Source organism: Bombina bombina, chromosome 2, assembly GCF_027579735.1.
Source record: "Bombina bombina isolate aBomBom1 chromosome 2, aBomBom1.pri, whole genome shotgun sequence".
Lineage (NCBI taxonomy): Eukaryota > Metazoa > Chordata > Amphibia > Anura > Bombinatoridae > Bombina > Bombina bombina.
The window spans coordinates 297,421,847-297,447,653 of record NC_069500.1 but is presented as its reverse complement, the minus strand read 5'-3'; the positions used below and the strand labels follow the sequence as shown (position 1 = coordinate 297,447,653).

The 25,807-nt window shown below is 41.6% G+C and overlaps 1 protein-coding gene across 2 annotated transcripts in view; it reads right to left on the bottom strand.

The window, feature by feature from the left end:
* Nucleotides 1-25,807, bottom strand: part of SNX2 (sorting nexin 2) — a 254,932-nt gene that overhangs the window by 207,258 nt on the left and 21,867 nt on the right. For both annotated transcript variants that reach the window (XM_053701608.1, XM_053701607.1), the window contains exon 3: nucleotides 18,724-18,887. In XM_053701608.1, coding sequence (XP_053557583.1) covers nucleotides 18,724-18,887 — 164 coding nt within the window. The remainder of the gene's footprint in view (nucleotides 1-18,723; nucleotides 18,888-25,807) is intronic.

The following is a 25,807-nucleotide window of genomic DNA, read 5'->3' as shown; positions in this document are numbered from 1 at the left end:
GTTAAGCAGATATAAATTCAATTCTTTAGGGATTACTGATTCTGGCACTCCTTTCAGCCCAATATTGCAGCGACGGCTGCGGTTTTCCAAGTCCTCAAGCTTGTCATAGATATCTTCAATGTCTTGTTGTTGGGCTTTTGTTTGATCCGTGACTTCATTTAAGCCTTCAGCCAATGTATCCCCACTTTCTTCTAGTGTATTTACTCTGGATCCTAATTCACCAATCTCCTGCTTGAGTTCTGTGAGGCTATTGGTAACTGTGTTTTGCAATGTCTCCATCTTTTCCAGAAGCTTGTCAAAATTCATTGAGATGTCCTGTTTAGAGACCAGATTATCTAGATCTGCTTTTGTTATAGGTGCTTGATTTCCCAGATCTATTAGGTAGTCTGCATCACTGCCCTGCTCTCCGTCTGAGCGAGGTGATTGCTGCTCTGGAGATTTCTCCCCTCTGGTAGCTTTAAAGAAAATAGGAGCAGTAGTTTGTTTGCCCAAGGGCCCAGCTTTGGTGCTTCTTTTAGAGGCCATAGTAGCAGTGTCTAATTGATAGATATGATCAAATCGCAGTGGCTGCTTATCAATGTCAACCTACTGCAGTGGATAGTTGTCTTCAGGGATTTGTGTTTCTTTATTTTAAGAGTTATTCCCCTTACGCCTTGGTTCTATAGATATGGCTGTATGCTCATATATATCTAGCAAATTGCTGTCCAATCTGACATGTGCTCTATGTGCTCAGATATTTGTTTTAACACTGCATGTCTATGGTGATTTAAATGTTCTGGATGGTGGCATTGTATATTATCTTCCCCCAAGTCTTTTTATTTCTTCACTCGTTGGTTATAATAATGAGTTGGGGTTTTATCATTTAGACTTTCCTACTTGTGTCTTAGAGTATGGGTAAGTGGCTCAATACATCTTGCTTTAGCCCCTCTGCGTACTGTATATACTGTCACTTGATGTCTTCTACCGGAGTTTAAATTGAAATAAAAGAAAGGCTGTCTCTGGTTTTCTCTCCTTATTTTTCATAATCAATGCAGCCCCTCTTAGATTGTGACCTCTCAAGTTCCTTATTTATGCTGACTAGTCAGAGTGTTAATTATGGCTATGTTCCCCGCATAGTTTGCAGCCTGAACGGTAAATGCAGCATTCCTTTCTCACGCTGCGCTGTGTTTTTCACTATGGCGCCATTTGTCTAGCAGGGATCTGACAGAGCTAAAGATTCCTTTTACCTGTCTCCGGTTATCACTCCCTGTATGTTGGAGCCTTTGCTGCCCTTCTCAATCCTTGAACCCTTCAGTTTCCCACTTCTCACACACCAGCTCTCAATTTAGAGCATCGTTCAGGGATTCCGTTTCTCGTTGCGCCACGTGGGTAGCCGACACTGGCCTTATCTGCGTGAGCCCTCTTTATCCGGCTTGTCTGCTTGCTGCGCGATGATAAGCGCTTTGCTCATCTGCTGTACATGTCTCCGGTCAATGTTTCACTGACTTGTGAGTTCCACAGCTGCTATTTTCAGATCGCTTATGCCTTTTTGCTGTGTATACTGCCTGGAGCTTTCCACTTATGCGGCCATTACCTGGCCTCTCCAAACTCCGCCCCCCAGTTTGTAATTTTAAGTGCACCAACTGTAACTTTTTATACTACAACAGTGGAAAGCCTCAGGTTTCTAGTCAAAATTTAAGCCAGCCATGTGGAAAAAACTAGGCCCCAATAAAGTTTTATCACCAAAGCATATATAAAAAAGATTAAACATGCCAGCAAACGTTTTATATTGCAATATCATAAGGGTATTACCCCTGGGAGTAAGCATGATACCAGTCGTTATTAAATCACTGTATTCAGGCTTAACTTACATTAATCCGGTATCAGCAGCATTTTCTAGCGTTTTCCATCTCTAGAAAAAATTATAACTGCACATACCTGATAGCAGAATAAACTGCACGCCATTCTCTCGCTGAAGTTACCTCATCTGTGTAATCCCCTCAGACATATGTGAGAACAGCAATGGATCTTAGTTACAACCTGCTAAGATCATAGAAACCTCAGACAGATTCTTCTTCTATTTACTATAATGAAATAGAGAAGGCGCCACATAGCATAATTCTGTATATTAAATCAGATTTTAAGATTGTAGTTTAGAACCACTCACGTGTATAAAAGCACCAAGATGTGGTGCTGGCTGGGCAAACCGGAACCTCAGAGTTGTCCGGTAAACTCTCCTCTTAGGCAAAGATTCCTAAAAGCCAAGAAAGGTATTCACCAAACAGGCTATCAGTCAGGAAGGCACCGTCCCGCCTCCAGCAGAGGTATAAAATGACTCCAAAAGAGAGTGTCCAAAGAGATACAAGGTAGCAAGTTGTATATATTAAAAAGTGTTTATTACAACACATTAAAAACACAACAACGCGTTTCTCAGTATCATGTACTGTTTCATCAGGCTGAATAAAACTATACAACATTTGCTACTTGATATACTCTATACTAACCAATAAAGAGCTGTTTAGCATACACACCCTAATCTCTCTTAATTAGTCATATGACTCACAGGTGTTTGCAAACACATTCATGTCAAAACAGCATATCCTAGCATACAACCTATAACAAGACTTTTCCTATAAACAATGTCAAACTTGGTTACATCTTGCAACACTCTCTAAGAACATTTATCTGCTAACAATATATGCAGTAAAAGCTAATACAGAATTAAAACTTTCATGGTGATTATACCGCTAACAAACAGCATGTAAATAAAATACATATAAATATTCATCATGTAAATAAAATTGACAATCATTTAAAACCCGCTGATAATATATTACCTATTCATTTATTCAGGTCTCATTTGCAGGTTACACACTTTGATCCTTATATTATCTCTTACTTTTAATAATTTTGTATTTGTAGACACAATATGTCTCATTTCAGAGAGTATCTATACTATCGAGAGTTGTTTTAAATTATTTTTATGAAAAATTATTTTCTAGTGGTTTCGTTATTCTCAGGTTAGGGGTATGTGTATATAGAACTATTGTTTTTATACATTGTTACGCTCTCGCAAGCTTAGGTTAGGTTGCTAATGTCGATTCTACCGAATCAAGAGACCACACGTCACATCTGAATGGCCCCTAGCAACCAGACACGTCACTTTTGGCTATTCCAATGGGAGATAACCAGTAGTATACACCCACAGAGACGTAACCTCAGCAAAATTACTAAGGAACATTTTTTGAAAATCGAATATACTAGTAAGTGATTGAAAGCTTGCGAGAGCGTAACAATGTATAAAAACAATAGTTCTATATACACATACCCCTAACCTGAGAATAACGAAACCACTAGAAAATAATTTTTCGTAAAAATAATTTAAAACAACTCTCGATAGTATAGATACTCTCTGAAATGAGACATATTGTGTCTACAAATACAAAATTATTAAAAGTAAGAGATAATATAAGGATCAAAGTGTGTAACCTGCAAATGAGACTTGAATAAACGAATAGGTAATATATTATCAGCGGGTTTTAAATGATTGTCAATTTTAATTTACATGATGTTTATTTATATGTATTTTATTTACATGCTGTTTGTTAGCGGTATAATCACCATGAAAGTTTTAATTCTGTATTAGCTTTTACTGCATATATTGTTAGCAGATAAATGTTCTTAGAGAGTGTTGCAAGATGTAACCAAGTTTGACATTGTTTATAGGAAAAGTCTTGTTATAGGTTGTATGTTAGGATATGCTGTTTTGACATGAATGTGTTTGCAAACACCTGTGAGTCATATGACTAATTAAGAGAGATTAGGATGTGTATGCTAAACAGCTCTTTATTGGTTAGTATAGAGTATATCAAGTAGCAAATGTTGTATAGTTTTATTCAGCCTGATGAAACAGTACATGATACTGAGAAACGCGTTGCTGTGTTTTTAATGTGTTGTAATAAACACTTTTTAATATATACAACTTGCTACCTTGTATCTCTTTGGACACTCTTTTGGAGTCATTTTATACCTCTGCTGGAGGCGGGACGGTGCCTTCCTGACTGATAGCCTGTTTGGTGAATACCTTTCTTGGCTTTTAGGAATCTTTGCCTAAGAGGAGAGTTTACCGGACAACTCTGAGGTTCCGGTTTGCCCAGCCAGCATCACATCTTGGTGCTTTTATACACGTGAGTGGTTCTAAACTACAATCTTAAAATCTGATTTAATATACAGAATTATGCTGGCGCCTTCTCTATTTCATTATAGATTAACCTGTTGTGGATGGCCTTATACATCGAGGAGAGCTGCCTTATATCCCTATAACCTTAAAGGGATTTTTTTGGACTTTATTTTGGACATTTTCTAATCTTTTGTCTACTTGGACATTCTGTATTACAGTTTGTATGTTATGAGCTAAGTTGTTCTTGTATGTTTATGCACAAGTACTACTATTTCTGGGAATATTTGTATTGTGAATTTTGAATATCTGTGTTTTGAACCTTGCTAATCACATATAATTTTTCCAGCACCACTATATCTAGATAGCGCCCCTATTTTATATAATATTGTGTTATCCTCTTATAGGATATACACATATATATATATATATATATATATATATATATATATATATATATATATATATATATATATATATATACACATATACACTGATCTTCTATTTACTGCCTGAGATAAAATAGCACAACTCCGGTACTATTTAAAAATAACAAACTTTTGATTGAAGAAAATAAACTAGCTATATTTAACCACTCTCTCCTACAACGTCCTTGCTTGTTGAGAGTTGCAAGGGAATGACTGACTATGACAGTTAGGGGAGGAGCTATATTACAGCTCTGCTGTGGGTGTCCTCTTGCAACTTCCTGTTGGGAATGAGAATATCCCACAAGTAATGGATGATCCGTGGACTGGATACACCTTACAAGAGAAATAATAATAGTAAGCCAACTGTTCATGCCCAAACTTCAAAATTTCCAACGTTTCTAACTAAAACAATATTTTAATGATACTAATATGCACTAACTAAAATATCTTGCTGTTTAATCATGTTTACATGCTGCATATATTTTTGTGCAGGTACAATAACATTTATGCTTACCTGATAAATTTATTTATTTCTTGACACGGTGAGTCCACGGATCATCTCTAATTACTATTGGGAATATCACTCCTGGCCAGCAGGAGGAGGCAAAGAGCACCACAGCAAGCTGTTAAGTATCACTTCCCTTCCCACAACCCCCAGTCATTCGACCGAAGGAAAAGGAGAGAAAGGAAGTAACACAAGGTGCAGAGGTGCCTGAGGTTTATAAAACAGAACCTGTCTAAATAAACAGGGCAGGCCATGGACTCACCGTGTCAAATAAGAAAGAAATCATCAGGTAAGCATAAATTTCGTTTTCTTTCTAACACGATGAGTCCACGGATCATCTGTAATTACTATTGGGAATCAATACCCAAGCTAGAGGACACAGATGATAAGGGAGGGACAAGACAGGGAACGTAAACGGAAGGCACCACTGCTTGAAGAACCTTTCTTCCAAAAGAAGCCTCAGTCGAGGCAAAAGTATCAAATTTATAGAACTTTGAAAAAGTGTGTAGAGAGGACCAAGTTACAGCCTTGCAAATATGTTCCACAGAAGCTTCATTTTTGAATGCCCAGGAAGAGGAAACAGCCCTTGTGGAATGAGCCATGACTCTCTCAGGAGGCTGCTGTCCAGCAGTTTCATAGGCCAAGCGAATTATACTCTTCAACCACAAAGAAAGAGAAGTAGCTGTAGCTTTCTGACCCTTGCGTTTCCCAGAGAAAAAAAAAACAAACAAAGCAGAAGACTGGCAAAAATCCTTAGTCGCCTGTAAATAGTACTTCAACGCACGCACCATGTCTAGGTTGTGCAGCAGACGTTCTTTATGAGAAGGGTTACCTAAACTTTACCATCCACCTTGCAACGCAGGCAAAGAGAATGACTGGGGGTTGTGGGAAGGGAAGTGATACTTAAAGGGACATGATACCCAAAATTTTTCTTTCATGATTCAGATAGAGAATACAATTTTAAACAACTTTCCAATTTACTTCTATTATTTAATTTGCTTCCTTCTCTTGTTATCCTTTGGTGAAAGCTTTATCTAGGAAAGCTCAGGAGCAGCAGAGAACCTAGGTTCTAGCTGTTGATTGGTAGCTGTATATTGGCTCACCCATGAGTTCAGTTAGAAACCATTAGTGCATTGCTGCTACTTCAACAAATTATACCAAGAGAATGAAACAAATTAGATAATAGAAGTAAATTAGAAAGTTGTTTATAATTGTATGCTATATCTGAACCATGAAAAAAAAAAAAACACAATTTATGCTTACCTGATAAATTTATTTCTCTTGTGGTGTATCCAGTCCACGGATCATCCATTACTTGTGGGATATTCTCATTCCCAACAGGAAGTTGCAAGAGGACACCCACAGCAGAGCTGTAATATAGCTCCTCCCCTAACTGTCATAGCCAGTCATTCGACCGAAAACAAGCCGAGAAAGGAGAAACCATAGGGTGCAGTGGTTACTGTAGTTTAAATTTAAAAAGTACCTGCCTTAAAATGACAGGGCGGGCCGTGGACTGGATACACCACAGGAAAAATAAATTTATCAGGTAAGCATAAATTGTGTTTTCTCTTGTAAGGTGTATCCAGTCCACGGATCATCCATTACTTGTGGGATACCAATACCAAAGCTAAAGTACACGGATGAAGGGAGGGACAAGGCAGGAACTTAAATGGAAGGAACCACTGCCTGTAAAACCTTTCTCCCAAATATAGCCTCCGAAGAAGCAAAAGTATCAAATTTGTAAAATTTTGAAAAAATATGAAGCGAAGACCAAGTCGTCGCCTTGCAAATCTGATCAAAAGAAGCCTCATTTTTAAAGGCCCAAGTGGAAGCCACAGCTCTAGTGGAATGAGCTGTAATCCTTTCAGGAGGTTGCTTTCCAGCAGTCTCATAGGCTAAGCGGATTAAGCGTCTTAGTCAAAAGAAAAAGAGGTTGCCGAAGCCTTTTGACCTCTCCTCTGTCCAGAGTAGACAACAAACAAAGCAGATGTTTGACGAAAATCTTTAGTAGCTTGTAAGTAAAACTTTAAAGCACGGACCACGTCCAAATTGTGTAACACAAGGATGGAACAACAATCTCTTGATTGATATTCTTGTTAGATACCACCTTAGGTAAGAACCCAGGTTTGGTACGCAGGACTACCTTATCCGTATGAAAAATCAGATAAGGAGAATCACATTGTAAGGCAGATAAGCTCAGAGACTCTACGAGCCGAGGAAATAGCTACCAAAAAAAAGAACTTTCCAAGATAAAAGCTTGATATCTATGGAATGAAGAGGTTCAAACGGAACTCCTTGAAGAACCTTAAGAACCAAGTTTAAGCTCCATGGTGGAGCAACAGGTTTAAACACAGGCTTGATTCTAACTAAAGCCTGACAAAATGCCTGAACGTCTGGAACATCTGCCAGACACTTAACTAGCTGACAATCCTTTTTCCAAACCTTCTTGGAGAAAATATAATATCCTAGCAATCCTGACCTTACTCCATGAGTAACCCTTGGATTCCCACCAATAAAGATATCTACGCCATACCTTATGGTAAATTTTCCTGGTGACAGGCTTTCGTGCCTGTCTTAAGGTATCAATAACTGACTCGGAGAAGCCACGCTTTGATAAAATCAAGCATTCAATCTCCAGGCAGTCAGCCTCAGAGAAATTAGATTTGGATGGTTGAAAGGACCCTGAAGTAGAAGGTCCTGTTTCAGAGGCAGAGACCATGGTGGAAAGGATGACATGTCCACTAGATCTGCATACCAGGTCCTGCGTGGCCACGCAGGTGCTATCAGAATCACTGATGCTCTCTCCTGCTTGATCTTGGCAATCAGTCGAGGGAGCAGAGGAAACGGTGGAAACACATAAGCCAGGTTGAAAGACCAGGGCGCTGCTAAAGCATCTATCAGTGTCGCCTTGGGATCCCTGAACCTGGATCCGTAACACGGAAGCTTGGCGTTCTGGCGAGACGCCATCAGATCCAGTTCTGGTTTGCCCCAACGATGAATCAGTTGTGCAAATGCCTCCGGATGGAGTTCCCACTCTCCCGGATGAAAAGTCTGACGACTTAGAAAATCCGCCTCCCAGTGCTCTACACCTGGGATATGGATAGCTGATAGGTGACAAGAGTGAATCTCTGCCCAGCAAATTATTTTTGAAACTTCTAACATCTCTAGGGAACTTCTCGTTCCCCCTTGATGGTTGATGTAAGCTACAGTCGTGATGTTGTCCGACTGAAATCTGATGTACCTCAGAGTTGCTAACTGAGGCCAAGCCTGAAGAGCATTGAATATCGCTCTTAGTTCCAGAATATTTAATGGAAGGAAAGACGACTCCTGAGTCCACGATCCCTGAGCCTTCAGGGAGTTCCAGACTGCACCCCAACCTAGAAGGCTGGCATCTGTCGTAACAATTGTCCAATCTGGCCTGCGAAAGGTCATACCTTTGGACAGATGGACCCGAGATAGCCACCAGAGAAGAGAATCCCTGGTCTCTTGGTCCAGATTCAGTTGAGGGGACAAATCTGTGTAATCCCCGCTCCACTGACTGAGCATGCATAGTTGCAGCGGTCTGAGATGTAAGTGTGCAAACGGCACTATGTCCATTGCCGCTACCATTAAGCCGATTACTTCCATACACTGAACCACCGAAGGGCGCGGAATGGAATGAAGAACCCAGCAGGAATTTAGAAGCTTTGATAACCTGGACTCCGTCAGGTGAATTTTCATTTCTACAGAATCTATCAGAGTCCCTAGAAAGGAAACTCTTGTGAGTGGGGATAGAGAACTCTTTTCCTCATTCACTTTCCACCGAAGCGACCACAGAAATGCCAGTACTACGTCCGTATGAGACTTGTCAATTTGGAAGTTTGACGCCTGTATCAGGATGTTGTCTAAATAAGGGGCTACTGCTATGCCCCGCGGCCTTAGGACCGCCATAAGTGACCCTAGAACCTTTGTAAAGATTCTTGGGGCTGTAGCTAATCCCAAGGGAAGAGCTACAACTGGTAATGCCTGTCTTAAAAGGCAAACCTGAGAAACCGATGATCTTTGTGTATCGGAATGTGAAGATAAGCATCCTTTAGATCCACTGTAGTCATATATTGACCCTCCTGAATCAGTGGTAGGATGGTACGAATAGTTTCCATCTTGAACGACGGAACTTTGAGGAATTTGTTTAAGATCTTTAGATCCAAAATTGGTCTGAAGGTTCCCTCTTTTTTGGGAACCACAAACAGATTTGAGTAAAAACCCTGTCCCTGTTCCTCCTTTGGAACTGGATGGATCACTCCCATAACTAGGAGGACTCGTACACAGTGTAAGAATGCCTCTCTCTTTATCTGGTGTGCAGATAAGGTGAAATCTCCCTTTTGGGGGGGAAGCTTTGAAGTCCAGAAGATATCCCTGGGATATAATTTCCAACGCCCAGGGATCCTGAACATCTCTTGCCCACGCCTGGGCAAAGAGTGAAAGTCTGCCCCCTACTAGATCCGTTCCCGGATAGGGGGCCGTTCCTTCATGCAGTCTTAGAGGCAGCAGCAGGCTTTTTTACCTGCTTACCTTTTTTCCATGTCAGGTTTGGTCTCCAGACCGTCTTGGATTGAGCAAAAGTTCCCTCTTGTTTATTATTAGAGGAAGTTGATGCCGCACCTGCCTTGAAGTTTTGAAAGGCACAAAAATTAGACTGTTTGGCCCTAGATTTGGACCTGTCCTGAGGAAGGGCATGACCTTTTCCTCCAGTGATATCAGCAATAATCTCCTTCAACCAGGCCCGAATAGGGTCTGCCCCTTGAAGGGAATGTTAAGTAGCTTAGATTTTGAAGTCACGTCAGCTGACCATGATCTAAGCCATAGCGCTCTGCGCGCCTGTATAGCAAAAACAGAATTTATGTTTACCTGATAAATTACTTTCTCCAACGGTGTGTCCGGTCCACGGCGTCATCCTTACTTGTGGGATATTCTCCTCCCCAACAGGAAATGGCAAAGAGCCCAGCAAAGCTGGTCACATGATCCCTCCTAGGCTCCGCCTTCCCCAGTCATTCGACCGACGTAAAGGAGGAATATTTGCATAGGAGAAATCATATGATAAAGTGGTGACTGTAGTTAAAGAAAATAAATTATCAGACCTGATTAAAAAAACCAGGGCAGGCCGTGGACCGGACACACCGCTGGAGAAAGTAATTTATCAGGTAAACATAAATTCTGTTTTCTCCAACATAGGTGTGTCCGGTCCACGGCGTCATCCTTACTTGTGGGAACCAATACCAAAGCTTTAGGACACGGATGAAGGGAGGGAGCAAATCAGGTCACCTAGATGGAAGGCACCACGGCTTGCAAAACCTTTCTCCCAAAAATAGCCTCAGAAGAAGCAAAAGTATCAAATTTGTAAAATTTAGTAAAAGTGTGCAGTGAAGACCAAGTCGCTGCCTTACATATCTGATCCACAGAAGCCTCATTCTTGAAGGCCCATGTGGAAGCCACAGCCCTAGTGGAATGAGCTGTGATTCTTTCAGGAGGCTGCCGTCCGGCAGTCTCGTAAGCCAATCTGATGATGCTTTTAAGCCAAAAAGAGAGAGAGGTAGAAGTTGCTTTTTGACCTCTCCTTTTACCAGAATAAACAACAAACAAGGAAGATGTTTGTCTAAAATCCTTTGTAGCATCTAAATAGAATTTTAGAGCACGAACTACGTCCAAATTGTGCAACAAACGTTCCTTCTTTGAAACTGGATTCGGACACAAAGAAGGCACGACTATCTCCTGGTTAATGTTTTTGTTAGAAACAACTTTCGGAAGAAAACCAGGTTTAGTACGCAAAACCACCTTATCTGCATGGAACACCAGATAAGGAGGAGAACACTGCAGAGCAGATAATTCTGAAACTCTTCTAGCAGAAGAAATTGCAATCAAAAACAAAACTTTCCAAGATAATAACTTAATATCAACGGAATGTAAGGGTTCAAACGGAACCCCCTGAAGAACTGAAAGAACTAAATTGAGACTCCAAGGAGGAGTCAAAGGTTTGTAAACAGGCTTGATTCTAACCAGAGCCTGAACAAAGGCCTGAACATCTGGCACAGCTGCCAGCTTTTTGTGAAGTAACACAGACAAGGCAGAAATCTGTCCCTTCAAAGAACTTGCAGATAATCCTTTCTCCAAACCTTCTTGAAGAAAGGATAGAATCTTAGGAATTTTTATCTTGTCCCAAGGGAATCCTTTAGATTCACACCAACAGATATATTTTTTCCATATTTTGTGGTAGATTTTTCTAGTCACAGGCTTTCTGGCCTGAACAAGAGTATCAATGACAGAATCTGAGAACCCTCGCTTTGATAAGATCAAGCGTTCAATCTCCAAGCAGTCAGTTGGAGTGAGACCAGATTCGGATGTTCGAACGGACCTTGAACAAGAAGGTCCCGTCTCAAAGGTAGCTTCCATGGTGGAGCCGATGACATATTCACCAGGTCTGCATACCAAGTCCTGCGTGGCCACGCAGGAGCTATCAAGATCACCGATGCCCTCTCCTGATTGATCCTGGCTACCAGCCTGGGGATGAGAGGAAACGGCGGGAATACATAAGCTAGTTTGAAGGTCCAAGGTGCTACTAGTGCATCTACTAGAGTCGCCTTGGGATCCCTGGATCTGGACCCGTAGCAAGGAACCTTGAAGTTCTGACGAGAGGCCATCAGATCCATGTCTGGAATGCCCCACAACTGAGTGATTTGGGCAAAGATTTCCGGATGGAGTTCCCACTCCCCCGGATGAAATGTCTGACGACTCAGAAAATCCGCTTCCCAATTTTCCACTCCTGGGATGTGGATTGCAGACAAGTGGCAGGAGTGAGTCTCCGCCCATTGAATGATTTTGGTCACTTCTTCCATCGCCAGGGAACTCCTTGTTCCCCCCTGATGGTTGATGTACGCAACAGTCGTCATGTTGTCTGATTGAAACCGTATGAATTTGGCCTTTGCTAGTTGAGGCCAAGCCTTGAGAGCATTGAATATCGCTCTCAGTTCCAGAATATTTATCGGGAGAAGAGATTCTTCCCGAAACCAAAGACCCTGAGCTTTCAGGGGTCCCCAGACCGCGCCCCAGCCCACCAGACTGGCGTCGGTCGTGACAATGACCCACTCTGGTCTGCGGAAGCTCATCCCCTGTGACAGGTTGTCCAGGGACAGCCACCAACGGAGTGAATCTCTGGTCCTCTGATCTACTTGTATCGTCGGAGACAAGTCTGTATAATCCCCATTCCACTGACTGAGCATGCACAGTTGTAATGGTCTTAGATGAATTCGCGCAAAAGGAACTATGTCCATTGCCGCTACCATCAAACCTATTACTTCCATGCACTGCGCTATGGAAGGAAGAGGAACAGAATGAAGTATTAGACAAGAGTTTAGAAGTTTTGATTTTCTGGCCTCTGTCAGAAAAATCCTCATTTCTAAGGAGTCTATTATTGTTCCCAAGAAGGGAACCCTTGTTGACGGAGATAGAGAACTTTTTTCTACGTTCACTTTCCACCAGTGAGATCTGAGAAAGGCCAGGACAATGTCCGTGTGAGCCTTTGCTTGTGGAAGGGACGACGCTTGAATCAGAATGTCGTCCAAGTAAGGTACTACTGCAATGCCCCTTGGTCTTAGCACCGCTAGAAGGGACCCTAGTACCTTTGTGAAAATTCTTGGAGCAGTGGCTAATCCGAACGGAAGTGCCACAAACTGGTAATGCTTGTCCAGAAATGCGAACCTTAGGAACCGATGATGTTCCTTGTGGATAGGAATATGTAGATACGCATCCTTTAAATCCACCGTGGTCATGAATTGACCTTCCTGGATGGAAGGAAGAATTGTTCGAATGGTTTCCATTTTGAACGATGGAACCTTGAGAAACTTGTTTAGGATCTTGAGATCTAAGATTGGTCTGAATGTTCCCTCTTTTTTGGGAACTACAAACAAACAGATTGGAGTAGAACCCCATCCCTTGTTCTCCTAATGGAACAGGATGAATCACTCCCATTTTTAACAGGTCTTCTACACAATGTAAGAATGCCTGTTTTTTTATGTGGTCTGAAGACAATTGAGACCTGTGGAACCTCCCCCTTGGGGGAAGCCCCTTGAATTCCAGAAGATAACCTTGGGAGACTATTTCTAGCGCCCAAGGATCCAGAACATCTCTTGCCCAAGCCTGAGCGAAGAGAGAGAGTCTGCCCCCCACCAGATCCGGTCCCGGATCGGGGGCCAACATCTCATGCTGTCTTGGTAGCAGTGGCAGGTTTCTTGGCCTGCTTACCTTTGTTCCAGCCTTGCATTGGCCTCCAGGCTGGCTTGGCTTGAGAAGTATTACCCTCTTGCTTAGAGGACGTAGCACTTGGGGCTGGTCCGTTTCTGCGAAAGGGACGAAAATTAGGTTTATTTTTGGCCTTGAAAGACCTATCCTGAGGAAGGGCGTGGCCCTTACCCCCAGTGATATCAGAAATAATCTCTTTCAAGTCAGGGCCAAACAGCGTTTTCCCCTTGAAAGGAATGTTAAGCAATTTATTCTTGGAAGACGCATCCGCTGACCAAGATTTTAGCCAAAGCGCGCCACAATAGCAAACCCAGAATTTTTCGCCGCTAATCTAGCCAATTGCAAAGTGGCGCCTAGGGTGAAAGAGTTAGGCAATTTGAGAGCATGAATTCTGTCCAAAATCTCCTCATAAGAAGAATCTTTGAGCGCCTTTTCTAGTTCATCGAACCAGAAACACGCTGCTGTAGTGACAGGAACAATGCATGAAATTGGTTGTAGAAGGTAACCTTGCTGAACAAACATCTTTTTAGGCAAACCCTCTAATTTTTTATCCATAGGATCTTTGAAAGCACAACTATCTTCTATGGGTATAGTGGTGCGTTTGTTTAGAGTAGAAACCGCCCCCTCGACCTTGGGGACTGTCTGCCATAAGTCCTTTCTGGGGTCGACCATAGGAAACAATTTCTTAAATATAGGGGGAGGGACGAAAGGTATGCCGGGCCTTTCCCATTCTTTGTTTACAATGTCCGCCACCCGCTTGGGTATAGGAAAAGCTTCGGGGGGCCCCGGGACCTCTAGGAACTTGTCCATTTTACATAATTTCTCTGGAATGACCAAATTCTCACAATCATCCAGAGTAGATAACACCTCCTTAAGCAGGGCGCGGAGATGTTCCAATTTAAATTTGAATGTAATTACATCAGGTTCAGCTTGTTGAGAATTTTTCCCTGAATCTGAAATTTCTCCCTCAGACAAAACCTCCCTGGCCCCCTCAGACTGGTGTAGGGGCACTTCAGAACCAATATCATCAGCGTCCTCATGCTCTTCAGTATTTTCTAAAACAGAGCAGTCGCGCTTTCGCTGATAAGTGGGCATTTTGGCTAAAATGTTTTTGATAGAATTATCCATTACAGCCGTTAATTGTTGCATAGTAAGGAGTATTGGCTAGATGTACTAGGGGCCTCCTGTGTGGGCAAGACTGGTGTAGACGAAGGAGGGGATGATGCAGTACCATGCTTACTCCCCTCACTTGAGGAATCATCTTGGGCATCATTTTCTCTAAATTTTGTGTCACATAAATCACATCTATTTAAATGAGAAGGAACCTTGGCTTCCCCACATACAGAACACAGTCTATCTGGTAGTTCAGACATGTTAAACAGGCATAAACTTGATAACAAAGTACAAAAAACGTTTTAAAATAAAACCGTTACTGTCACTTTAAATTTTAAACTGAACACACTTTATTACTGCAAATGTGAAAAAGTATGAAGGAATTGTTCAAAATTCACCAAAATTTCACCACAGTGTCTTAAAGCCTTAAAAGTATTGCACACCAAATTTGAAAGCTTTAACGGAACCGGAGCCGTTTTTATATTTAACCCCTTTACAGTCCCTGGTATCTGCTTTGCTGAGACCCAACCAAGCCCAAAGGGGAATACGATACCAAATGACGCCTTCAGAAAGTCTTTTCTATGTATCAGAGCTCCTCACACATGCATCTGCATGTCATGCTTCCCAAAAACAAGTGCGCAATAGAGGCGCGAAAATGAGGCTCTGCCTATGATTAGGGAAAGCCCCTAGCAAATAAGGTGTCCAATACAGTGCCTGCCGGTTATTTTAGCTAATTCCCAAGAATAAAATAATTCCTCAAAGCTATGAAGTATTAAAATATGCTTATATATCAATCGTTTTAGCCCAGAAAATGTCTACAGTCTTAAAAGCCCTTGTGAAGCCCTTTTTTTCTTATGTAATAAAAATGGCTTACCGGATCCCATAGGGAAAATGACAGCTTCCAGCATTACATCGTCTTGTTAGAAATGTGTCATACCTCAAGCAGCAAAAGTCTGCTCACTGTTTCCCCCAACTGAAGTTAATTCCTCTCAACAGTCCTGTGTGGAAACAGCCATCGATTTTAGTAACGGTTGCTAAAATCATTTTCCTCTTACAAACAGAAATCTTCATCTCTTTTCTGTTTCAGAGTAAATAGTACATACCAGCACTATTTTAAAATAACAAACTCTTGATTGAATAATAAAAACTACAGTTAAACACCAAAAAACTCTAAGCCATCTCCGTGGAGATGTTGCCTGTACAACGGCAAAGAGAATGACTGGGGAAGGCGGAGCCTAGGAGGGATCATGTGACCAGCTTTGCTGGGCTCTTTGCCATTTCCTGTTGGGGAGGAGAATATCCCACAAGTAAGGATGACGCCGTGGACCGGACACACCTATGTTGGAGAAACCAGAATTCTTAGCCGTTAGTTTAGTCAAATGAACAATGGCATCAGAATAAAAGAATTGGCTAGCTTAAGTGCTCTAAGTTTGCCAAGTATGTCATCCAATGGAGTCGCTACCTGTAAAGCCTCTTCCAGAGACTCAAACCAGTACGCCGCAGCAGCAGTGACAGGGGCAATGCATGCAAGGGGCTGTAGGATAAAACCTTGTTGAATAAATATTTTCTTAAGGTAACCTCTAATTTTTTATCCATTGGATCTAAAAAAAAAAAAACCACAACTGTCCTCGACAGGGATAGTAGTACGCTTTACTAGAGTAGAAACTGCTCCCTCCACCTTAGGGACTGTCTGCCATAAGTCCCATGTGGTGGCGTCTATTGGAAACATTTTTCTAAAAATAGGAGGGGAAGAGAACGGCACACCTGGTCTATCCCATTCCTTATTAATAATTTCTGTAAACCTTTTAGGTATTTGGAAAAACATCAGTACACACCGGCACTGCAAAGTATTTATCCAGTCTACACAATTTCTCTGGCACTGCAATGGTATCACAGTCATTCAGAGCAGCTAAAACCTCCCTAAGCAACACGCGGAGGTGTTCCAGCTTAAATTTAAATGTAGAAATATTAGAATCAGGTATCTTTCCTGAGTCATTAACATCACCCACTGACTGAAGCTCTCTTTCCTCAGCTTCTGCATATTGTGAGGCAGTATCAGACATGGTTCTTAAAGCATCAGTATGCTCTGCATTTTGTCTCACCCCAGAGCTATCTCGCTTACCTCTAAGTTCAGGTAGTCTGGCTAATACCGCTGACAGTGTATTATCCTTGACTGCCGCCATGTCTTGTAAAGTAAATGCTATGGGCGCCCTAGATGTACTTGGCGCCATTTGAGCGTGAGTCCCTTAAGCGGGAGTCAAAGGGTCTGACACGTGGGGAAAGTTAGTCGGCATAACTTCCCCCTCGTCAGATTCCTCTGGTGATACATTTTTTAAAGACAGAAAATTATCTTTATTGCATAAAATGAAATCAGTACATTTGGTACACATTCTAAGAGGGGGTTCCACCATGGCTTTTAAACATAATAAACAAGGAGTTTCTTTTATGTCAGACATGTTTATACAGAATAGCAATGAGACTAGCAAGCTTGGAAAACACTTTAAATCAAGTTAACAAGCAAATATAAAAAACGGTACTGTGCCTTTAAGAGAAACAAATTTTGTCAGAATTTGAAAAACAGTGAAAAAATGCAGTAAAGCAAACGAAATTTTTACAGTGTGTATAATAGGCTAACAGAGCATTGCACCCACTTGCAAATGGATGATTAACCCCTTAGTTCAAAAAACGGATCAAAAAAACGAAATAGACGTTTTTTAACAGTCACAACCAACTGCCACAGCAAGCTGTGGCCCTACCTTCCCCAATAAACGACTTTGGAAAGCCTTTGGGCCCTTTAGAGATGTCCTATAGCATTCAGAGGGCCTTTGAGGGAAGCTGGATGTCACAGTTTGTAATTTTAACTGCACCAACTGTAACTTTTATACTACAACAGTGGAAATTGTTTCTAGTCAAATTTAAGCCAGCCATGTGGAAAAAACTAGGCCCCAATAAAGTTTTATCACCAAAGCATCTATAAAAACGATTAAACATGCCAGCAAACGTTTTATATTGTAAATATCATAAGGGCATTACCCCTGGGAGTAAGCATGATACCAGTCGTTATTAAATCACTGTATTCAGGCTTAACTTACATTAATCCGGTATCAGCAGCATTTTCTAGTGTTTTCCATCTCTAGAAAAAATGATAACTGCACATACCTGATAGCAGAATAAACTGCACGCCATTCTCTCACTGAAGTTACCTCATCTGTGTAATCCCCTCAGACATATGTGAGAACAGCAATGGATCTTAGTTACAACCTGCTAAGATCATAGAAACCTCAGGCAGATTCTTCTTCTATTTACTGCCTGAGATAAAATAGCACAACTCCGGTACTATTTAAAAATAACAAACTTTTGATTCAAGAAAATAAACTAGCTATATTTAACCACTCTCTCCTACAACGTCCTAGCTTGTTGAGAGTTGCAAGAGAATGACTGGCTATGACAGTTAGGGGAGGAGCTATATTACAGCTCTGCTGTGGGTGTCCTCTTGCAACTTCCTGTTGGGAATGAGAATATCCCACAAGTAATGGATGATCCGTGGACTGGATACACCTTACAAGAGAAAATTGGGTTTCATGTCCCTTTAACAGCTTTGCTGTGGTGCTCTTTGCGTCCTTCTGCTGGCCAGGAGTGATATTCCCAATAATAATTAGAGATGATCCGTGGACTCACTGTGTCATTAGAAAGAAATAATAATCTTGCTGCTTTATCTTTGTCATATTATATGCTTGCTTATTCATTCCATTTTACACTGCAGCAAAAGAAAACTAAACTAAACAAACAAAAAACATGTATATCTTGAAACACAAGATTTATGACCAATTTGCAATAATGTTTTCTTAAATGCATATCAAGATAAAACAATTCAAATTTAAAGGAACACTCTAGTCATCGTAATGTCCATCATACTTGTATTAGCAGAAAAGCTCCCAGAAAAAGTTCATAGTCACAGTGATAGTTTTTATTAAAGGCCATAGGTTTCATGGATTCACATTCAGAGACTGCAATGACACAAAAGAAGTAATCTCCAGCTCTGTGCACAGGAGCAATCTCTGAATACAGGTGCACACAGCATATTACATATGCACAGCAAAAGCTATTACTAAATCGGTGATGGCAAAATACTTTTAATAAAAGCTAACAGATGTTTTCAAAAAATGGTCCCAATAAGAATTGAAGTGCACTCATATGCATCTCAATTTTGCCAGAAATTCTCCTTTAACATACAGTTCAACATGTCATACCTCATCTCTTGATCGGTCATAAATGACGGGAGCGGAAATACTGATTGCTTCCATTCGAGGAGTTATAATTGATGTGGGTGTTACAGGAGTGATGGCAGGACTAGGTTCTGATGACAAGATGAGGTCTCTTTCAGGACTATCAAGGGACACTTCGTCTGTGGCTTCTATAGATAATGCAAACAAAATGTGTAGAAGAATAGAAAAATTACTTTGCTGATCTTATAACAATTTACAATATAGCACCTATGCTGTACCATTCAGCCATTGATGCTTAAAGAAGTGGTAGGTATATTTCAAAACGAAAATACAAAAGAAAAATGTGGCAAACAATATTGCAGTTACTGTTCCAATAGTAACTTTGCTACAGAAGAACATAACTAAAGCTAGGATAAATATACTATGCAGCTTGAGTGTTTGTTAAAGGGACACAAAAACAGTGCATAAAGTTTAATGGATACCCTTCAGTACAGCAAAGGTGTACCTCGAAGATATTGCGGGTTTGGTTCCAGGCAACTGCAATAAAGCAAATATAGCAATAAAGTGAGCCATACTTTTTTATTTTTGTTTCTCATTGCATATAAAAGTTATGTTTACACTATACTATATGTCTTAAAGTGTGCAATAGCATTTTGTCCTAAAAAAACAATTTATGCTTACCTGATAAATTTATTTCTCTTGTGTATCCAGTCCACGGATCATCCATTACTTATGGGATATTCTCCTTCCCAACAGGAAGTTGCAAGAGGATCACCCACAGCAGAGCTGCTATATAGCTCCTCCCCTAACTGTCATATCCAGTCATTCGACCGAAAACAAACAGAGAAAGGAGAAACCATAGGGTGCAGTGGTGACTGTAGTTTAATTAAAATTTAGACCTGCCTTAAAAGGACAGGGCGGGCCGTGGACTGGATACACTACAAGAGAAATAAATTTATCAGGTAAGCATAAATTATGTTTTCTCTTGTAGTGTTTCCAGTCCACGGATCATCCATTACTTATGGGATACCAATACCAAAGCTAAAGTACACGGATGATGGGAGGGACAAGGCAGGATTAAGCGGAAGGAACCACTGCCTGAAGAACCTCTCTCCCAAAAACAGCCTCCGAAGAAGCAAAAGTATCAAATTTGTAAAATTTGGAAAAAGTGTGAAGTGAAGACCAAGTCGCGGCCTTGCAAATCTGTTCAACAGAGGCCTCATTTTTAAAGGCCCAGGTGGAAGCCACAGCTCTAATGGAATGAGCTGTAATCCTTTCAGGGGGCTGCTGTCCAGCAGTCTCATAGGCTAGGCATATGCTCCGAAGCCAAAAGGAAAGAGAGGTTGCCGAAGCTTTTTGACCTCTCCTCTGTCCAGAGTAAACGACAAAAAGGGTAGATGTTTGACGAAAATCTTTAGTAGCTTGTAAGTAAAACTTCAAGGCACGGACTACGTCCAGATTATGTAAAAGAAGTTCCTTCTTTGAAGAAGGATTAGGACACAATGATGGAACAACAATCTCTTGATTGATATTCTTGTTAGAAACCACCTTAGGTAAAAACCCAGGTTTGGTACGCAGGACTACCTTATCTGCATGAAAAATCAGATAAGGAGAATCACATTGTAAGGCAGATAGCTCAGAGACTCTCCGAGCCGAGGAAATAGCCATCAAAAACAGAACTTTCCAAGATAAAAGTTTAATATCAATGGAATGAAGGGGTTCAAACTGAACTCCTTGAAGAACTTTAAGAACCAAGTTTAAGCTCCACGGGGGAGTAACAGGTTTAAACACAGGCTTAATTCTAACCAAAGCCTGGCAAAATGCCTGGACGTCTGGAACCTCTGCCAGACGCTTGTGCAAAAGAATAGACAGAGCAGAAATCTGTCCCTTTAAGGAACTAGCTGATAATGCTTTGTCCAAGCCCTCTTGGAGAAAAGACAATATTCTAGGAATCCTAACCTTACTCCATGAGTAATTCTTGGATTCACACCAATAAAGATATTTACTCCATATCTTGTGGTAGATTTTCCTGGTAACAGGCTTTCGTGCCTGTATTAAAGTATCAATGACTGACTCGGAGAAGCCACGCTTTGATAGAATCAAGCGTTCAATCTCCATGCAGTCAGTCTCAGAGAAATTAGATTTGGATGATTGAAAGGACCTTGTATCAGAAGGTCCTGTCTTAGAGGCAAAGTCCATGGTGGAAAGGATGACATGTCCACTAGGTCTGCATACCAAGTCCTGCGTGGCCACGCAGGTGCTATCAGAATCACTGATGCTCTCTCCTGTTTGATTTTGGCAATCAGTCGAGGGAGCAGAGGAAACGGTGGAAACACATAAGCCAGGTTGAAGAACCAAGGCGCTGCTAGAGCATCTATCAGCGTCACTTCTGGGTCCCTGGACCTGGATCCGTAACAAGGAAGCTTGGCGTTCTGGCGAGACGCCATGAAATCCAACTCTGGTTTGCCCCAACGATGAATCAACTGAGCAAACACCTCCGGATGGAGTTCCCACTCCCCCGGATGGAAAGTCTGACGACTTAGAAAATCCGCCTCCCAGTTCTCCACGCCTGGGATATGGATTGCTGACAGGTGGCAAGAGTGGTACTCTGCCCAGCGAATTATTTTTGAGACTTCTAACATCGCTAGGGAACTCCTGGTTCCCCCTTGATGGTTGATGTAAGCCACAGTCATGATGTTGTCCGACTGAAATCTGATGAACCTCAGTGTTGCTAACTGAGGCCAAGCCAGAAGAGCATTGAATATCGCTCTTAACTCCAGAATATTTATTGGAAGGAGTTTCTCCTCCTGAGTCCACGATCCCTGTGCCTTCAGGGAATTCCAGACTGCACCCCTACCTAGAAGGCTGGCATCTGTTGTTACAATTGTCCAATCTGGCCTGCGAAAGGTCATACCCTTGGACAGGTGTACCCAAGACAACCACCAGAGAAGAGAATCTCTGGTCTCTTGATCCAGATTTAGCAGAGGGGACAAATCTGTGTAATCCCCATTCCACTGACTCAGCATGCATAATTGCAGTGGTCTGAGATGAAGGCGCGCAAATGGCACTATGTCCATTGCCGCTACCATTAAGCCGATTACCTCCATACACTGAGAAACCGAAGGGCGCGGAATGGAGTGAAGAACACGGCAAGCATTTAGAAGTTTTGATAACCTGGACTCCGTCAGGTAAATTTTCATTTCTACAGAATCTATAAGAGTCCCTAAGAAGGAGACTCTTGTGAGTGGTGATAGAGAACTCTTTTCCTCGTTCACTTTCCACCCGTGCGACCTCAGAAATGCCAGAACTAATCTCTGTATGAGACTTGGCAACTTGAAAGCTTGACGCCTGTATCAGGATGTCGTCTAGATACGGAGCCACCGATATGCCTCGCGGTCTTAGAACCGCCAGAAGTGAGCCCAGAACCTTTGTAAAGATTCTCGGGGCTGTAGCCAACCCGAAGGGAAGAGCTACAAATTGGTAATGCCTGTCTAGAAAGGCAAACCTTAGAAACCGATGATGATCTTTGTGAATCGGTATGTGAAGGTAGGTATCCTTTAAGTCCACTGTGGTCATGTACTGACCTTCTTGGATCATGGGTAGGATGGTCCGAATAGTTTCCATTTTGAAAGATGGAACTCTGAGGAATTTGTTTAAGATCTTTAGATCCAAAATTGGTCTGAAGGTTCCCTCTTTTTTGGGAACCACAAACAGATTCGAATAAAAACCCTGCCCTTGTTCCATCCGCGGAACTGGATGGATCACTCCCATAACGAGGAGATCTTGCACACAGCGTAGGAATGCCTCTTTCTTTATCTGATTTGCAGATAGCCTTGAAAGATGAAATCTCCCTTGTGGAGGGGAAGTTTTGAAGTCCAGAAGATATCCCTGAGATATGATCTCCAACGCCCAGGGATCCCGAACATCTCTTGCCCACGCCTGGGCGAAGAGAGAAAGTCTGCCCCCTACTAGATCCGTCGCCAGATAGGGGGCCGTTCCTTCATGCTGTCAGAGGCAGCAGCAGGCTTTCTGGCCTGCTTGCCTTTGTTCCAGGACTGGTTAGGTTTCCAGGCCTGCTTAGATTGAGCAAAAGTTCCCTCTTGTTTTGAAGCGGAGGAAGTTGATGCTGCACCTGCCTTGAAATTTCGAAAGGCACGAAAATTAGACTGTTTGGCCTTTGCTTTGGCCCTGTCCTGAGGAAGGGTGTGACCCTTACCTCCAGTAATGTCAGCAATAATTTCCTTCAAACCAGGCCCGAATAAGGACTGCCCCTTGAAAGGAATGTTGAGTAATTTAGACTTCGAAGTCACGTCAGCTGACCAGGATTTAAGCCATAGCGCCCTACGCGCTTGGATGGCGAATCCGGAATTCTTAGCCGTTAGTTTAGTCAAATGAACAATGGCATCAGAAACAAATGAGTTAGCTAGCTTAAGTGTTCTAAGCTTGTCAATAATTTCAGTCAATAGAGCTGTATGGATGGCCTCTTCCAGGGCCTCAAACCAGAATGCCGCCGCGGCCGTGACAGGCGCAATGCATGCAAGGGGCTGTAAAATAAAACCTTGTTGAGTAAACATTTTCTTAAGGTAACCCTCTAATTTTTTATCCATTGGATCTGAAAAAGCACAACTGTCCTCAACCGGGATAGTAGTACGCTTTGCTAAAGTAGAAACTGCTCCCTCCACCTTAGGGACCGTCTGCCATAAGTCGCGTGTAGTGGCGTCTATTGGAAACATTTTTCTAAATATAGGAGGTGGGGAAAAAGGCACACCCGGTCTATCCCACTCCTTGCTAATAATTTCTGTAAGCCTTTTAGGTATAGGAAAAACATCAGTACACACCGGTACCGCATAGTATTTATCCAGCCTACACAATTTCTCTGGTACTGCAACTGTGTTACAGTCATTCAGAGCAGCTAATACCTCCCCAAGCAACACACGGAGGTTCTCAAGCTTAAATTTAAAATTAGAAATCTCTGAATCAGGTTTCCCCGAATCAGAGATGTCACCCACAGACTGAAGCTCTCCGTCCTCATGATCTGCATATTGTGACGCAGTATCAGACATGGCCCTTACAGCATCTGCGCGCTCTGTATTTCTCCTAACCCCAGAGCCATCGCGCTTGCCTCTTAATTCAGGCAACCTGGATAATACCTCTGACAGGGTATTATTCATGATTGCAGCCATGTCCTGCAAGGTAATCGCTATGGGCGTCCCTGATGTAATTGGCGCCATATTAGCGTGCATCCCCTGAGCGGGAGGCGAAGGGTCTGACACGTGGGGAGAGTTAGTCGGCATAACTTCCACCTCGACAGAACCCTCTGGTGATAATTCTTTATATAGATAAAGACTGATCTTTACTGTTTAAGGTGAAATCAATACATTTAGTACACATTCTCCTATGGGGCTCCACCATGGCTTTCAAACATAATGAACAAGTAGTTTCCTCTCTGTCAGACATGTTTAAACAGACTAGCAATGAGACTAGCAAGCTTGGAAAACACTTTAAACAAGTTTACAAGCAATATAAAAAACGTTACTGCACCTTTAAGAAACACAAATTTTGTCAAAATTTGAAATAGCAGTGAAAAAAGGCAGTTACACTAACGAAATTTTTACAGTGTATGTAACAAGTTAGCAGAGCATTGCACCCACTTGCAAATGGATGATTAACCCCTTAATACCCAAAATGGAATAATAAAAGACAAAAACGTTTTTTTTTCCCAAACAGTCACAACTGCCACAGCTCTACTGTGGCTTTTTACCTCCCTCAAAAACGACTTTGAAGCCTTTTGAGCCCTCCAGAGATGTCCTGGATCATGCAGATGGAAACTGAATGTCTCTGTCAGTATTTTTATCTGCACAGAAAAGCACTAAAAAAGGCCCCTCCCACTCATATTACAACAGTGGAAAGCCTAAGGAAACTGTTACTAGGCAAAATTCAAGCCAGCCATATGGAAAAAAACTAGGCCCCAATAAGTTTTATCACCAAATACATATAAAAACGATTAAACATGCCAGCAAACGTTTTATATTACATGTTTATAAGAGTATGCATCTCTATTAATAAGCCTGATATCAGTAGCTATCACTGCATTTAAGGCTTTACTTACATTAGTTCGGTATCAGCAGCATTTTCTAGCAAATTCCATCCCTAGAAAAATATTAACTGAACATACCTTATTGCAGGAAAACCTGCATGCCATTCCCTCTCTGAAGTTACCTCACTGCTCAGAATATGTGAGAACAGTCATGGATCTTAGTTACTTCTGCTAAGATCATAGAAAATGCAGACAGATTCTTCTTCTAAATACTGCCTGAGATAAACAGTACACTCCGGCACCATTTAAAAATAACAAACTTTTGATTGAAGAATAAACTAAGTATAAGACACCACACTCCTCTTACGACCTCCATCTTGGTTGAGGCTTGCAAGAGAATGACTGGATATGACAGGGGAGGAGCTATATAGCAGCTCTGCTGTGGGTGATCCTCTTGCAACTTCCTGTTGGGAAGGAGAATATCCCATAAGTAATGGATGATCCGTGGACTGGATACACTTAACAAGAGAAACAATGTACATACCTTAATTAAAAAATACTTAATTGCTAATAAATGCTAACCTTCATCTGAGCTTTCAGTGAGTGGTGTATGTATGTATATTTCTCTCTGTGTGTATATATATATATATGTGTATATGTGTGTGTGTGTGTGTGTGTGTGTGTGTGTGTGTGTGTGTATTTATGTGTTTATATATGTGTATATATGTAAGAAAAATGACGTTGATGGTTTTGCTCGATGTAGGGTTGCCACAAACTTTCAGTTTGTAAAAATAAAAAAAAAGTAAAGAAGATCAATATCTGCAAAGCGCAATATTGCGAAGCGCAACAAACAAGGTATGCCTGTATCTAAAAGCAGTTTCCCATCATTGTGATGTAACATTTGACATCTCCAGTCAGCCCTTACTACCCACTCCCAGCTGTAGTGCCGTTTACAGCAAGAGCACTGCAGAAAGGGGCTATACTATTTCAACCACTTTACTCTAGGGTAATATGCTCCTGGATGAAACATAACACATAGTATACATTTACTCGTTAATATTTAATAATATT